Source organism: Ascidiella aspersa, chromosome 1, assembly GCF_963924565.1.
Source record: "Ascidiella aspersa chromosome 1, kaAscAspe10.2, whole genome shotgun sequence".
In the NCBI taxonomy this organism is placed as follows: domain Eukaryota; kingdom Metazoa; phylum Chordata; class Ascidiacea; order Phlebobranchia; family Ascidiidae; genus Ascidiella; species Ascidiella aspersa.
Window position 1 is genome coordinate 3,687,442 of NC_139447.1, and position 15,724 is coordinate 3,703,165.

Genomic DNA, 15,724 nt, shown 5'->3' on the forward strand with positions numbered 1-15,724 from the left:
CTTTGGAAACTAAGTTTAAATTATAAACTCACTCTAAAGGCGGAAAACGAAAGACGAAGATGCAATAAAATTACTTTAAAGATTCTGGCGAAAAAAAATTAATTCATTTAAAGTTACTTTTATTTAAATCTTGCTCTTTTTAATAACACTCTCAATGCATCGACAGAGTGCTTCAACAGCAATCTTGATATCGGGCAATTCATAGTAAGCGATGCTCAGTCGAATGTAGTTTGAGAAGTCGCCACAAACCGAAGCTCTGCATGAAAAACAATGAAATTAGAAGTGAATATTTCCCAGGTGAGTAAGTCGACTAGATTCTGAATACAATGTTTGAACGTGGTGTATATACTTGGGTAAACTATGCACAGATATTTAATGCAGCTTGATAATGAATTGCAAAGCTCAAAAAGTCAAGATGAGTAGATCATATTGATTAGGACGTCTCGATACGAGCTTGTATATAGAAACTCTAACAGAATGATAACAGTTGCGTCCCGACTTTTACAAGTGATGCTTTGATTTAATTCTCAGTCACATTAACTGAAGAGGATACAAGGTCATAACAAAACGTTTTAATCAAGATGATTTCGATCCACTCGACCTTTTTGCAATTTTTATCAAGCTACATTATAGATTCGTGCACAATGCACAACATGTTATCACCTACGCACCCCAGGTGTAACTTTACAAGCGTCTTTGGCCCAAGAAGTTGACATTTATTTGCTAGATGCCAGGCACTCAGGCAGTATGTTGGATATCGTTTTGACCACACCAGTTGTGCAATTTTACGAGAACCAAAATAATTGGTAGAGCGACCTTTAACAAAAATGAAAATTGGGGATGCGAAATCTAAACAATCTAACCAATAATCTTAACTCCATAGTAAAATTCAAACCACAATCGTCCCCACTACTATTTTATTTAGGTATTTATAAGAAAAATTGACTCACATTTCTCCCTTGACGAATGTAACGTTTTCGGTTTTGGACGACAAAGCCAAGACATCGGCCGAAGTTACGTTTTCCGGCATCTTTATCCAGAGAAAGTATCCGCCAACTGGATGGGAAATGGTGACACCGTACTGGCCCAGTTTGGACTCGACTATGGAAATAGCTGCTTCCATACGTTCCTAGAAAGATTAATGTTGATTGGTTGCTACAATGCGAACAAAATTGCAAAGGATCAACAAAAAACCAGAAAATGTTTTTCGATTCAGTTGACCCTGAAGGTTTACGGAAGTATGGTCACAACAGAAATTAGGAAATATCAAAGTTAAAGAAGAATATTAAGCAAACAATATGTAAGGAACAGTAGCAATGCAAAATATGTTTGGCGAGAAATTAAACAATCAACAACAAATCGTTGTTTATTGTTTGGGAAAAAAGATTACCAGGAAGCAGCAATGAGCCTATTGTTATGAAAATACCTTAAACCAAAATGCGGAACGAGATAGTCACAAATAGGAAAACACGTTTCAGGCAATTAGGCAAGCGAACCATCTATAACGAAGGTCAATGCTGAGATACTTTTAATTAGCCAGGTCGTACTTGGTTTTCTAACCTTTCAGAACTTAAACCTAGCAAAAATAGACAACTGGCACATTGACTGTTCTCTTTAGGTTGCAACAAATCAAGGGTTTGCAAAACTTTTAGCTTGCGAGCCGTGTTTTAAACTTAGTAGTTTAAAAAAGAGCCATGTTTTGTGCAACTACATTAGAGTAGGCGGGAGAAGTCTGTTGCGTTTCCAAAAACTAATACTTTAACAAGAAGGTGTTCTTTAAAACTATAAACATTGTTCTATAGCAGGGGTTCCCAACCTGTGGTACGCGTACCACGAAGAGTTAACTTTTAGAAATACCGAATCTCTTATAGTATTATTGCTTAATATCTAAGGGTGGCGCAAGGCAGAGGACAATTACCAAAGGGGCGCGGTACAAAAATGGTAGAACCACTGTTCTAAAAGAAGTGGTACGCGTGGCAGTACAGAGTGTCCCAAGTGGTACGAGATCGTAAAAAGGTTGGCAACTCCTGTTCTATAGTTGCGTATTTAAATCCGTCACGCAATCAGATTGATACATGTTGTTAAAAAGACTTGCCTTGGCCATAAGTTATTTTACAAATGACTTAACTGGGACTTAGTCACTGCAAAATTACTTGTTTACCGCACTGGTTTTAACAAACCACGAAGTCGCGCTTAAGCGAAAGCAACACAATTTAGACCAGCGGTCCTTAAACTAGGGCCCATGGACCCCTTGAGAGTCCGCGAACAAGTTTTAAGGGGTCCATGAAGACCTAATTGAAATGTTAGTGTATGTTTGAGAAGTAATCAATTTTTAAAACAAAAGAGTTTAATTAAAAATAAAACGGTATTTCACTCAATGCAAGACTCCATTTCACTTTCACATTTTTGGATCGAAATCAGCGGGTTTCTGTAGTATATTTGTATTGTGGTTGTAAATAAAAAATAAATTAGGGGTTCGCGGTAAAAAAAGTTTAAGAATTCCTGATTTATACATTAACGAAATACATAGACTTACAATACAACCATTGGCCAAAAAAAAAACACAAAAAAACGAAGCAAACCTTATGTGCCACGCGCAGCGATTGTACGTGCTCGTCGACACCGCCCGTTTTCAGCACTTCAGCGGTCAGGTTCGAAATGTAGGGGTTCATGCCCCCTCCGCTCACGGCGAGGTACGAGTCCATGAATGACGTCACAAGGCGTTGGGGGGCCTCGTACCAGCCGAGCCGCAAACCAGGGGCGATGATCTTGGACAGTGAACCGTTGGAGATGACGTGGCCTGTAAGGAAAAAATATGAGGGTTAGGAGCATAAAGGTTGGAGGTTTTAGTTTTTTGAAAAGTCAAAAAAAGCGTAAGATACGAAACAGCCTAAAGCTAAAAAAGTGTTTAAACCCAATAAAAAAAAAAGTAAAAAAAAACTTTTTGAACTTCTACCCTTTTTTGGATTCTGTGGTGTAAAATTTTTATTATTAGAAGAAAAAAAGTATTTTAAGACAAAGTGATAATTCGTGGCTCGTGCTTTAAAAGGGTATTTTTTAAAACCAGATTGCTGCATATGATCAACTACTAAGATGGTAGGCCAGCAAAACGCTCACGTTCAGATTGTTCAAAACGAATAAACTTCTGTAAATAGAGCAGAATACACATTAGGCGAAATTTACCAAAGGGAAATAAGCAGCTCGAAATTATTTGCGTAATATATCCAGAAGTAAACAAGATATCGATTAGAAATTTTTACACATTACTCAAAGCAACCTAAGCTAGCCAGCAATCAGACTTTTTTAAAAAAAAAACACATTAAAATCAGCCCTAAAATTAAAATGTGCCCTAAGTGACTTTCATAGTGTTTCCCTTTAACCCAGTGATTTTTGGCAGTGATTTTATTACTCAATCTTCCCTTCCCTGTATTAATGTATATAAAATATGGCCAGGTATTAATTTGCGATTGACAAACTGACACCACGAAGGACTAAGTCATTTAATATTGCATCATTCAATCTATTTTATTGGTAATTTAGTGTGTTGGAGTTGTATTTCTTGATCAGGTGAATCCCAATTACCACGTAATCTTGCTGAGGGATATTGACATTGCTAAAAGAAATGTAAACAAAACTTCATAGCTTGCAAAACCACTAGTTCCAGTGTAGTTACTCATTAATTAATTAATAGCTATTTGTTGTTTTACAGTTTGCTGAGGTAGAATGTTCAACATGGAATGGCCGACACACATTTTTTTAACTGTTAATAATAAACTTGTTCAATAAAGTAAAAGTGGACTCTTTTTAAGCCCAGTACAGGTGAGCCCAAATCCACAGCTGTATTTCAATGCCTCCCTGCTAAATCTTTCTGACTTGTGTTTTATCTCATGTCATGTACCAACGTTACTAGTATTACTACAGTACCAATCTGTAAATAACAATACCCACCTTTATAGTCCGCATCATTCTTGTTATCATAAGCGAAGAGACGCTGGGGCGAAAATTCAAACTTGTTCGAATCATCCTTCTTCGGCACGTAGTTAAGGGCGTTGTAAACGTCATCGCAAACGATGAGAATGTCATACTTTCTTGCGATTTCAATCAGTTTTCTACATTTTTCTTTGAAAAAACACATGATAGAATGTAACAATTTTTGTTGCCTTTTCATTGCAATTATAACATAATTTAATTTCATCAAAAAATCCCTAGTGGTTAGTTATAAAAACGACAAATCAAACAGTAACAAAAATTATCACAGCTTGCAAACGTAGTTTGTTACAAAAACTTGTAAAAAAAATGTATCAGCTTACCTTTTTATAGACTTTTTTACAGACAAGATTTTAGGTGAAATTTGTTATATACCACACAGAGTTCAGTCCCTGAAAAGTAACACCTTAGGCAAAATTAAATTTAAGCCTGCCCTAGTTTTAGTGACATTTGTTGTGTGTATACTTTACTTCATTACTAGTATATATACCGACAGCCATTGCAGACTCCCGGAACCTGTGGATCAATGATGCAAGCAAGGCAGAAAAGTAAAACAACCAGTCTGAAGTGAGGTTTGAACTCATGAGGGACTGTTGATGCAGGTCAGGAGTTCGATCACAGTTGTTGAATACAAATGTGTGTGTATCTTTCATTGAAGTACTTTATTTTTATTTCATACCTGGTGAATAATTGCACCCAGTTGGGTTGTGGTGGGTGGGAATGACATACAGGGCAGCTCTGAATGGCCAGCGTGCCGTCAATTCCACTTCAGGTAAGGCTTTAATCTTCTCCTCTAGCATTTTAACATCAATACCATCGCTCTCCATAGATACAGGTTCTGCCTTCATCTGTTTAAACAAAGAAGCAGCATACTTAAGGGTAAAATGAAACAAACACAACCCATTATATAAGAACATTTTCAAATTCTTTCAATGTCATTTTAACAGTAAATACGATATATTAAAAACAGTCAACAGTAAATACGTATATAATTGTTAAACCAGGGCTTTCTAAACTGGGGGTAACTCATCTTGTTCAAGGGGTTGTGACTCGTGAGTAAGTCCAACTTTTATACAAAGTGCTATATTTATAAAATTGTTTGATTTTTTTCCTGTTTGGTATGCTTATGGGAAATTTTATGTAAAACACATTACTTCAAAAAATGCATACCAAATCAGACACCAAGAAAAGTTTTGTTTTAAACTGTTAAACCTGGTGGGCGCCAAAATTTTAATATAATAAAAGGGGTTGCAGACTGAAAAGCTTGGTAAGTCCTGGTTCAAACCAGTGCTTCTCAACCTTTTTTACCTCCTGTACTACCCGGCAGCTTTTCATTGTTGCTCATACCATCTGATTACAAACTAAAATCATTTTTTTGCTCAAATTTACTTCTCTTAAAACCCCAAAATAAATTAAAAAATCTGGCTCCCAACTAGCTTTTATAATACATTTTGTTTTAGAATAGCAATAATTTTCCCAAAATATGCATTGGACCCTTAAGCTGCCCATGTACCAACTAAAGAGGCATTGCATATAACAATAGACAACCCTACCGAGGACTACCAAAACCACAATTACATATTAAAATTAGGTATTTATGTTGTAGAAAAAACAAAATTGTAATAAATATAATTATTAGCTTACAACACATTCTGTAGTAATGTATTTGGCAAACACAGGGTAGGTGGGGTTTTCCACAAACAGTGTTTGACTGCTCTTGCAAAAGTGTCGCAACAAAGTCAGAAGACCGAGAGTTGCTCCTGATGTAACCACAATGTCATTCCTGAACAAAAATCATTAATCATATATTATAAATTATATATATCATTTTGCAGTTTTGTTGGATTCCATTTTAAAAGTGCATTATAACTAGAAATAGACCGATATATTGGTTTAACGATAATATCGGCCAATTTTTGCTTTTACTGATATATCGGTATCAGTCAATGTAGGCCGATATTTTAGTACAAGAATATGATATAATTTTTCCTGTAGAACGAACAACTTACCCATTTTTTTAATAAAAAAATTTGGGTTTAGCATCACGCCAAGTTAATATGCAAAATAATAGTTTAATAATTAATAAAAGTATATAAACTAAAACGTTATTTAGATTTTATTGTTAAATAATTCAAGTTTTCCAAGGCATACAAAAAAATCAGTATGGGTTGACAAAATTGTAACAAATCGTTCATCGGTCCAAAAAAGTCATAACAGTCAATCCCAAATTATAACGTCCAAATAGAATATAAATTTCAAGGGATGATGAGTTATTGCCGACGTTATAATGACTTAAGTCCCTATTTTCGAATGACTTGATTTTTTTTACTTTAACTTATTGCTCATAATCGAACAAGTTTATCAGTTAACGTTTCATTTTTACGGCAAGGACTTGGAAGTTGACTTTCTCTAATTGTGACTTGCCTGAGACTTAAACATAACAAGTACAACCACGAAACGAATAGGTACAATTTATTCAATAAAAATAAGGAAACCTTAATGAAATAACCTATATGAGTAAAAAGACATACACAAAAATTCCCATTATTACACTTTTTGATAAACATAGCAAAAATAAAATTACTTGTCAACTGGTTGTCCATACTGCCTTGACAGAAAATTAGCTATTTCCTGGCAGACAACCTTATCTCCTGGCATCGAGCCATATTGCAGTGTTTCTTCTACCCGATGGTCACCTTTGTTTAACTTTTCAGATGCAGCCTGACCAAACAAAAAATGGTCAATATTTGAATTGTAATCTTTATCAATATTAGTTTTTTCGAGCACAGTGACCAGATAAATTCTATGTATTTTAATGTATGTCTAATTATTTTTACCCACAAGTAAAGGTCAATTCATCTTTTGAACATTCTTTGTAGGGTTGGATGGTGTGAGAATATTTAACAAATGGGAAACTTACATAAAACAACAAATATGCAAAACCCTTTTAAGAGTGATTCTAAACCCTTTTACTTGCTGTACCCCTTCCAAATCACAAACCAATTATCAAATCTCTTTAAATCACCCCCATTCTAGAATTGATTCAATAACAAAACCATAGTAATTTTATTTTTATACAACTAACTGATAACACAGTAACAGAATACCGAAATGTGAGTTAGTTTTACATTCAACCTAACAAAAAAATAAATTGTTAAACAGTAGTACATATTTTGAGCTTGATTCAGCATCCCTGCACCCCTTTAGAACAGTTCTTACACCTCTTGGTATAGATAACCCTGCCTTACAGAAAACCAAACAAAATTTTAAACATAAAAAACCTCAAAATATCCAGCAATCTTTTTTAGGTCCTTTGGTCCAGGAGCCCCGACTTGAAGATTGTAATGACCTTCTTTTAACAGGCCAGATTGTTCAAAGTAATTTCTTGGACAGGACATTTCGGTTTTAAAGAAGCGATTACTGCTGGAAATTGATCTTCTGTCAACAAATAAACTATTAGGTTTGGACTTGAGCAAGCTTAGAACTATCCGAAACCTCATTTTACAAGAGAGTGATTTTCAAAATTTTGCAACTTTAGAATTTCGAATGAAGTGCTTTTCAATTGGATAACACAAATGATTTACACTGCAGCCACACTACGAAACAAAAAGCAAAATTAACTAAAAATGCGATTAGAATCGTCAATCTACCCGCATGCACAAATTCAATATAAGTTTTATTGAATTACCAACACGTCAAACTATAAATCAATTCAATTAAAAATGCATTGAAAAATTCCAATTTAAACTTTTTCAAATTAAGTTAAAGGATGACATAAGCACTCAAGCGTCACTCATTACTAGACAACATGAGGCCACGTTTACCCAGTCTGCATTCTGTGGCAAGTGCACACTTGTTTTTTTACAATTTGAATGAACACCTAAACTTGTATACTGCGCAACTCAGGAAAAAGTAGATTGTAGCAGGACTTTCCATCTAAGGTGTGCAAAAAACATGACTGCACACCTGCATACCTTACGATTCTGATTTGCACACCCGAGATCTCGGCGTGAAGTGCAAAGAAATGCAGACTGGACGAGTGGACGTTCATGAACAGTTTTGAACACGTGCCATGTTGCGAAATTATATTGTTGACACATGAGTGACGTTGTCGGTGTCAAAGGGCGACAACCGACGGTTGAACTTCTATACCGACCTGGGCAAAATACAGCCCGCCAAGCAATTTAATCGGCCCCGCGGTTCATTTGTTTTAAAATAAAACCAGGGCGACTTTCTTCATGTTTGGTTGTGTGTATTTCAACAGGGGAGATATGACCACCGTGCTATCTGAACTCAAACAAACTGTCATTGCATTTCAAAGTGCATACTGCCAGGTCGCTTATAGATTTATTGTACTTTTGCATAATTCAACATAGTTCGCTTTCAATAAAATAGCTTACAGCGCAGTATAAACACGTGTTGCCAGTCAGGAGTGCATCGTTGACTGAAGTTTCTAATCAAGCAGCCGCGTGACACTATATAGCACAAGTGGTCGGCAACCTACGGCCCGCCGATGAAATTCATCCGGCCCGCCGCCTCTTTGACAAACTAGGCACGATTCCATTTCAAATACTTTTTAACTATTTTAAATACGTAAGTGCGAAAAATTTTCGCGATTCGCGCGAATGATCGATTTCCATTCGGTTTGTTTACGTTTTGACGCTGTCTTTTGAAATATAGATCAGCGCTTCTTTACCGTTGTGCCGTGGAAGGCTGCCAAGTGCGCCGCGGATAAACGGAAAACGTATTCACAAATATTGGACATATATTTTTTTATTATTTTTTATTGTCGGCAATGTAGGCTAATGCAAACTTGCAAGAAATGGCGTTATCCATAATAAAATCGCGCTCGCTTCGCTCGCCAGGTGTGCCCGAACTTTAAAAGGTTGACAAACACTCAACTATAGATTAACTAATTTTATTGCGTTTCCTCAAAGTAGTTTTATTACACTTTTCATTTAGTAGTATGGAAGTGTGGACTCGAATTTTAAACCAAACAAACGCATTTTATTCGCGCTTTGCGCCAATACTTTATTACTGCCCATTTAAATGTAATTAAACTTAGGCGCAAAAAAGTTTTAGGCGCAAAAAAGATCCAAGGTCCGCCTGATTCACGGTAGTTTTAACATTTTAACAACACAATTCTTAGTTAACATTTTGTGCGACCCGCAGACACCTTTCTGAGGTTGGTTTTGGCCCGCGACTACAAAAAGGTTGCCGACCCCTGATATAGCACAAGAGCGACTGCGTAGGGATTAGCTAAGCCGAAATGCCGGCTGGATTTGCCAGAACGGCCAGGAAAGGAAAGGGGTATTGAGGTGGAATATTTAACACTTTAACAGGCGAACATGCAATAATTACAAGCACAAACATACATGCGTCGTTTCTCTACAGTTGTAACATATATATAGGCCTACCAGGGACGAAATTATGAATCCGCCAAATTCAATTTTTAGCCTGTTTTTAAGCCTAAAATGGGTTTTGGCTTTCTCGTAAGTTCCACGGGTTTTTGGGCGTCTTTACACACAAAAGTCGCCCATCCACTGTGGCACTCTTTATTCAAACGAAAATTTGTCAAACTTAGCTGGATATTTGTAATTGTTTTTCTGCGCTTCGATCGAAAGTATTCTGTTTAAAAAATATGAAGGACAATTAGTATAACGTCCGTTTCCTAACCTCTAAACACACCGATACACAATTTGTCAACCTAATTTGGTTAATGGCATGTTTGTGTTCCTCACGATTTGTAGGGGGTTTAACATGCATAATTAAAACAATTCAGTAGTCCTATAGCCCCGCTTTCAGTAAACACAGCTATAAGTCCGCAACAAATCTCAATAGCGTTCGAGGAGTTCAGTATTTTTTAAGCGCACAAGCAAACCGATTGATGATTAGCGCTTAGCAAGTTGCAACGCTTATAACGGCAGCACGGCGTGGGCCTATACCTACCAGCGAAAAGGAAACATTGGAGAACGATTTTCAACAGAGACTTCCTTTGCGCGATCTTGCAAAACAAACACGCTATAATCGCATGCACAGACGCTACACAATGCAGAGTTGAAAGTAAAATAATTTTCCTAACGAAACGCATTAAAAACGTCATAAAGTTGCGTAATAACTGGACGTCTAAAAAAGGTAACCTTTATAGCAGTGGTTCTCAACCTTTTTTTCACTGCGTACCACCTCGAGCTTCTATGATCTTGTTGCGTACCAACAAAATGTCGAAAAACTCAACTTTACTCAAAATGTATAAAGGATTATTAACAGGGGTGGATTAGCTGATTAGTTAGCCCGGAAATTTCAAAACAAATGCGGCCCACTACTCTTAAAAAAGTTTCCCTGTTTTAACCAGAAGTTTGCATAGATGTTCAGGAAAGATAATAGTTCTTATCGTTAAAGAAGCATAAAATATTTAACTATACAATCATTACGATGAATGTTTAGTTTATTACAATAAAAAAAATGCTTAACACTTTGGTAAAACTGTAATTTTACTTAAAAACATACTTCGTACAGCGTACCACTAAAATGAGTTCGCGTACCACCAGTGGTACCATAGGTTGAGAATCACTGCTTTATAGGATATCTATAAGGCTATCGTTCGATGTACAGATAAGCCAATGCAAGTGAAATCTAAGTTTAAATACATTCAAATACATAGCGCGATGGCCTGGTGAAAAAAAAACATGGCCTGCTAAAAGAAAAAAACATTTTTACCGGTACTAACATAGAAAATGACTTAGGCCTAGCTTTCAAAATATATTACGTAGAGCCTATAAGCAATGCTCAACTACATTGAAGTGTCAGACGTCTAAAGTTGAAAAAAATCGACTCCTTCAAGACTTAAAGCGACACGTATTTTGCAAGAAATGACCTCTGAAACAGCGACACACTGATATAAACAAATAAAAAGACTGCATTTTCGCAATTTGCATTTGCTAAATTGTTAAAATCGCTTCTCTGTGTTAAATTATAGTTCAAAAAATCCTAATGGTGTAACTGCATTTCTTTCAAAACGTTTAAAAAACGACACTCAAAAGGCCTACCAGTGAATGTTCACTTTTGGATTCTGAATACGCAACTATACACAGTGTGTGAGTAAAAGACAAATGGGCACCATCGACATAGAATGAAAGGATTTGTGGTCATGGACTCATGGTAAAACATTTTTTGGGGGCAGTGCACAATATAATAGTAAAAATATGAAGCTAATTATACTTGAAATACTATTTAGTTTAAAATATCGTATGGTATATTAGTCCAGTGGTTCTCAACCTTTTTTAGCTTACGGACCGGTAAAGTTTCAAAACAAATATTGCGGACCGGTGGTCCTTTAAAGACCAAAATCAACCAAAATGTAATTACGACAAAAGTATGCAACTTAAATGCAAAGACTGAAAACTTCAATTAAATTAGCAATTTTCTGCTGTCTTTCTTATACCATACGTGGTATACGAAAGTTTTTTACATACAACTATCTTAAAGTAGAAGACTTCAACGGCGTGTAGCCTACTTATAAACAGTTGGGCACAACACTGCTCATTGTAATGTACAAATTTAGGTTACGTCACAATGCTGCAAATTACGGACCTGGCGAAGTTCTCAATTTGGTGAACAAGTTTTTAAAATCTTGCATTTTGCAATTGAGATTTAAGATTGTAATATATTTGGCGGACCGGCAGAAGAGTTGACGCGGACCGGCGGTTGAGAACCACTGTATTAGTCTACACTTCATCGATAGGCCTATGCATCTCTCGCCTCATGTGGACCAGTAACATTTGTTTTTCATCTTCTTTTGTTCAGTTTTATTCTACGTCAAAATGACACAAACTCTGCTTCGTATATATTTGGTAAAAAACACTTGAATAAAACTTTAAAAAATTTTAATGTTTACCATTCCAAGACCTGAGATGCTGTTTTGGATATAATAGTACGAAAAATTGCGTAGAATTGAATGTTTTACGGGTATATTTTGGTATTTTATGCGATAAATGTATAGCATTTTACCTCCAATAACACCAGTGAGATAATTCGATGATTGAGAAGCAGTAAATACGGATGTCTATCATATGTCTTTATTTGAGTAAATGTTGCCCTCTTTTTTAAAAGTAATAAATGGTTTCTAAAGACACCTCAAAATGCACAAATGTTCTTCTTATTTCGTTTTTCTTCTAGTTTTTTGCCTAGAACTATACCTATGTGAAACTTTCGGCATGAGGTCTAAACGTTCAATGAGCTACCGGTACGCTTTTTCTTTTTAAAGCTTCTTTCGCAAACAAAGAACAACAATCCACGGTGTAAATTTGCTAAATTATTTTTCTTCGTTTTTGTCTTTGGGATTATCAATTTAGCTAAATATGTGTAGATTTATCCGCAAACGAAGTGATACATTTACTAGACGCCATTACTCCATTTTAAGTGTTGTTTAGGCCTCAAAATAAGGTAGGCGGTAGACAAAATGGAATTTCGATTTGCTTGTTTGACTACACAAAAGCGAAACCGTCCGAACAATACGAAAAGTTGCGCCCCCTACTTTTTGGCTTTCATCGACAGCTTGGCCAAGACACAAGACACGCTTATCACAACAAGCACTTTTGATACGCACCGGTGCGTCCAGCCTTAAAGCGCGAATCCGTTCAGTTCAGCTGTGTTATTTGAAGCCAACAGTCAGTGTTAGCCGCATATTTGAAAGGCTTGTAAGACCAGCAGCTAAAGTGTTCGCATCTGCTAATGCTTTGTACATTGGTTTGCTGAAATTTTCGCTACTATTTCAAGCAAGGCAAAAGTGACTTACAATGTTTGCTGTGGCAGAAGTACAATGTCGGCTGGTTTTTCTGTTGTAACTTGGAGATTAACGCTCTAAAATGCAGGTGGAAAGCACCCAATTTATTGTGAGTTCAACTGTATATAAACTTGCCAATATTAAACCTAGCTTTACATATTTTTGAAGTTCAAACATGTATATTTATAACTCATTCCTAAAGGCCAACGAACTCATAAGATGTTTACGCAATTGGATTCAGAATTAAAATCTAAAAAAACTGGTAAATGTTGTAATTACTAGGATGTGCCATCAGGGACAGATCCGCAAATTTCATTACGTTTTTAGGATGTATTAGCCCATTTTGACAAATAAAAGTTTGGGAAACTTAAACGATATAAAGGCGTTCTGCGCTTTGGGTTAATCTACATTCTACAACATCGTCCTAACTTTTTATTGAAGGCAGCATCTGTCTAATCTAAAACTATAGAAAACTAAACGATCTGTTTTGTGGCGTTTATAAGGTTATTTTTATTACCTCACGTTTGTATATAACGTTATGACGTCACATTTTGACGTAAATTTGTGACGTCACGTTATGACGTAACTTCATGACGTCGTGTTATCACGTAACTCTGTGACTTTATCTTATGACGTAACTTTGTGACATCATCTAAAAAAAATAAAAATAAATTGTACATCCCAAAGAAATTTATAGATTCGCGCCTGTCCAACGTACAATTGGCAACAGATTTGTAAGAAAGTTATCCTTAAACCACCACTCTTGCGACCGGAAATGTTGGCGCGTTTAAAGAACGTGATATTTTAACACTTTCGGCTAGGCTTAAACCGCCATCTCATACCCTTTTAGTAAATTGAACAAAACCGACAAATAACCGTGTTTTATAAATCTCATATAGTTTGAAATGCGCCAAACTAATTTGAAAATAACGGTTAAGCGTATTTGCGGTTTTGAAGTGGTTTGGAAATGTCAATATCAGACCGCCTTTTAAATGTTTTATTTGCCCTTATAATTTATGAGTTTGCCAAAAAGCGTTTTGTTTGCATTGCCTACTCTACACGTTTTACGTACATATAGGGCAATAGGTTTTCGGATATCTTACATTGTATATCACACCGGGCCTGCTTGTTGCGAAACACCGGTTTTCATGTATTCAAGGGACGTGTAACACCTTTAATGGCAGGCGAAATTCCATATCTACACAATAAAACTCAAAGTTTAACAACCCGTGTTGGACACATAAATAATTGACGTTATTTAGAAAAACATATTTAGTGAGAATCTATTAATTGTCCAATTTATCACAATAGAAATTACAACCAACACGTACGCTTGCCCTTCGAAGCGCACAACGAACATGCCAATGAACTGCAAATGCCAGTAAAACAAGCTAAAGACAAATTCTATCAGCGCTTTTTATATTTTTCACTGCTGTCCCTGTTACTTCACATTTTGAAGTATAACAAAGCTAACTAATTCCATCACAAAGATTTAACTACACACTACGACGCAAAAATTATGGGGCAACCGGTGTATAATAGTTTTATTGGCGGTGTGACCAATGATACTATCACTGGTAAGAATGTACGATAGTATCGAATCGAAGCCGATACCCAATGTCACGTGTTAGTATGAGCACCGATCCGAAACCAAATTAACACGAGAATTCGCGCCATTTCGTTCCAACGCAGCTATTTCTACGAAATGTAAGTTTATAAAACAATATCACTTTAGCAACTGAAATTTGAGGAAAGATGCACATAAGAAAAATTAATTAGACTTGACGAAGGTTATATGTATGGGCGGTCACTGTAGGGTATATTATGATTAATCCGCCCCCCCCCTCCCCGCCTTAAACAAACCAAAAGTTGAATAATTATTATGGGGATTTGATATTCTAGATTCGAAACCTAATATCCCCTGGAATTCTACTTTTAACAACCCCAACCACAAAAACAAGTGCCGCAGGCCTGACTCTGGCCCCTCGCAAAATACGCCTCATGTAGTGTGCGAAAGCCAAGCCAACAGTAAGTACAAGATTACCAACAGTATTATTGCAATTTACCGCAGTTTCCCATTCAAGGGGCGGCAAACCTGCGAGAGTTGAACCAGATGCGAGAAGAGGCGATCTTGACCGACGTCACAATCGTCACGGAAGAGCGATCTTTCGAATGTCATCGCGCCGTGCTTGCCGCTAGTTGTCCCTACTTCAGGGTAAGCCGCTTTTAAGTATCTCTCCGTGCTTGTTTTGCACTTCGGTGGGACTACTCGTGGCTTTTTTTCCGTTAGAAAGTTCAGACCATAAACCACGTTATAAAAAGGACGGGCTATATAAGCAATTAGGAAAGATATAGGCACAATCGCACACATATGTGTGTTAACAACTGTGATTCAGCCCTTCTGAAGCAACTTTCAAGTATACTCTCTCTCTTGGTGCTTGCTTTCCACCTTGGTAGGTCTACTTATGGCTTCTCCCCGTTAAAGTCAAGACCCGAAATCACGTTAAAAAGGAAGGGCTATACAAGCAATTCGGTTTAATGTTCAATGAAAGATACACCCACATATTTGTATTAACAACTACGATCTATTGCCCATCTGAGGCTGCTTTTTAACCAATGATTACAACGATAAGATCACAGTTTTTATAACACATATGTGTGTACATTGTACATCTTTCGTTGAATAATGATTTGGCACTGTAGATCCCCTTTTAATGTGAAGTTGCTTGTACTCGCAAAATGAATTAAGTATTGGCACCATGGTTGTTTCTAGACTCGCTCCTCTCTGAGCCTGTGTAGCTCATTTCGTAGAGCGACGGTCCCGGTATGAGGTTGTGAGTTCGAACCTCACTGCAGGCTAGTTGTTTTTTTTAGCCTGCCTTGTTTACGTCATTAATCGACAGATTCGGTGAGTCTGTGAAAGCTTTCGGTGTACTTAGGTTTAATTCGTCTGAA

The 15,724-nt window shown here is 36.6% G+C and overlaps 2 protein-coding genes across 3 annotated transcripts in view; one reads left to right on the forward strand and one right to left on the reverse strand.

The window, feature by feature from the left end:
- On the reverse strand, positions 1 to 13,361 carry LOC146166599 (uncharacterized). 2 transcript variants are annotated; one of them, XM_083382604.1, is made up of 9 exons: positions 13,318 to 13,361; positions 7,269 to 7,440; positions 6,572 to 6,708; positions 5,632 to 5,770; positions 4,667 to 4,835; positions 3,949 to 4,119; positions 2,583 to 2,800; positions 951 to 1,129; positions 1 to 256 (listed from the first exon to the last, which is right to left on the reverse strand). In XM_083382604.1, exons 1-9 carry the CDS (start codon positions 13,359 to 13,361, stop codon positions 124 to 126), a joined length of 1,362 nt encoding a protein of 453 aa, XP_083238730.1. In that variant the 3' UTR covers positions 1 to 123. The 2 variants fall into 2 exon arrangements, with proteins under 2 accessions (XP_083238730.1, XP_083238724.1); XM_083382598.1 differs by lacking the exon at positions 13,318 to 13,361 and having other exon boundaries at positions 7,269 to 7,577.
- Positions 12,852 to 15,724, forward strand: part of LOC146166600 (kelch-like protein 24) — a 16,767-nt gene continuing 13,894 nt past the window's right edge. The window contains exons 1-2 of the mRNA XM_083382587.1: positions 12,852 to 12,878; positions 14,841 to 14,984. Of these exons, the coding sequence (XP_083238713.1) occupies positions 12,852 to 12,878; positions 14,841 to 14,984 (171 nt within the window). The remainder of the gene's footprint in view (positions 12,879 to 14,840; positions 14,985 to 15,724) is intronic.

Bases quoted from the DNA above. Each gene is read 5' to 3' on its own strand.
- LOC146166599 (XM_083382598.1), bottom strand. From the start codon at position 7,487: ATGAGGTTTCGGATAGTTCTAAGCTTGCTCAAGTCCAAACCTAATAGT. The intron at 4,836-5,631 runs GTAAGCTAATAA...TTGTTTAAACAG, and splicing joins ACATTACTACAGAATGTGTT to ATGAAGGCAGAACCTGTATC. The intron at 2,801-3,948 runs GTGGGTATTGTT...TTTTCCTTACAG, and splicing joins GAATGATGCGGACTATAAAG to GCCACGTCATCTCCAACGGT.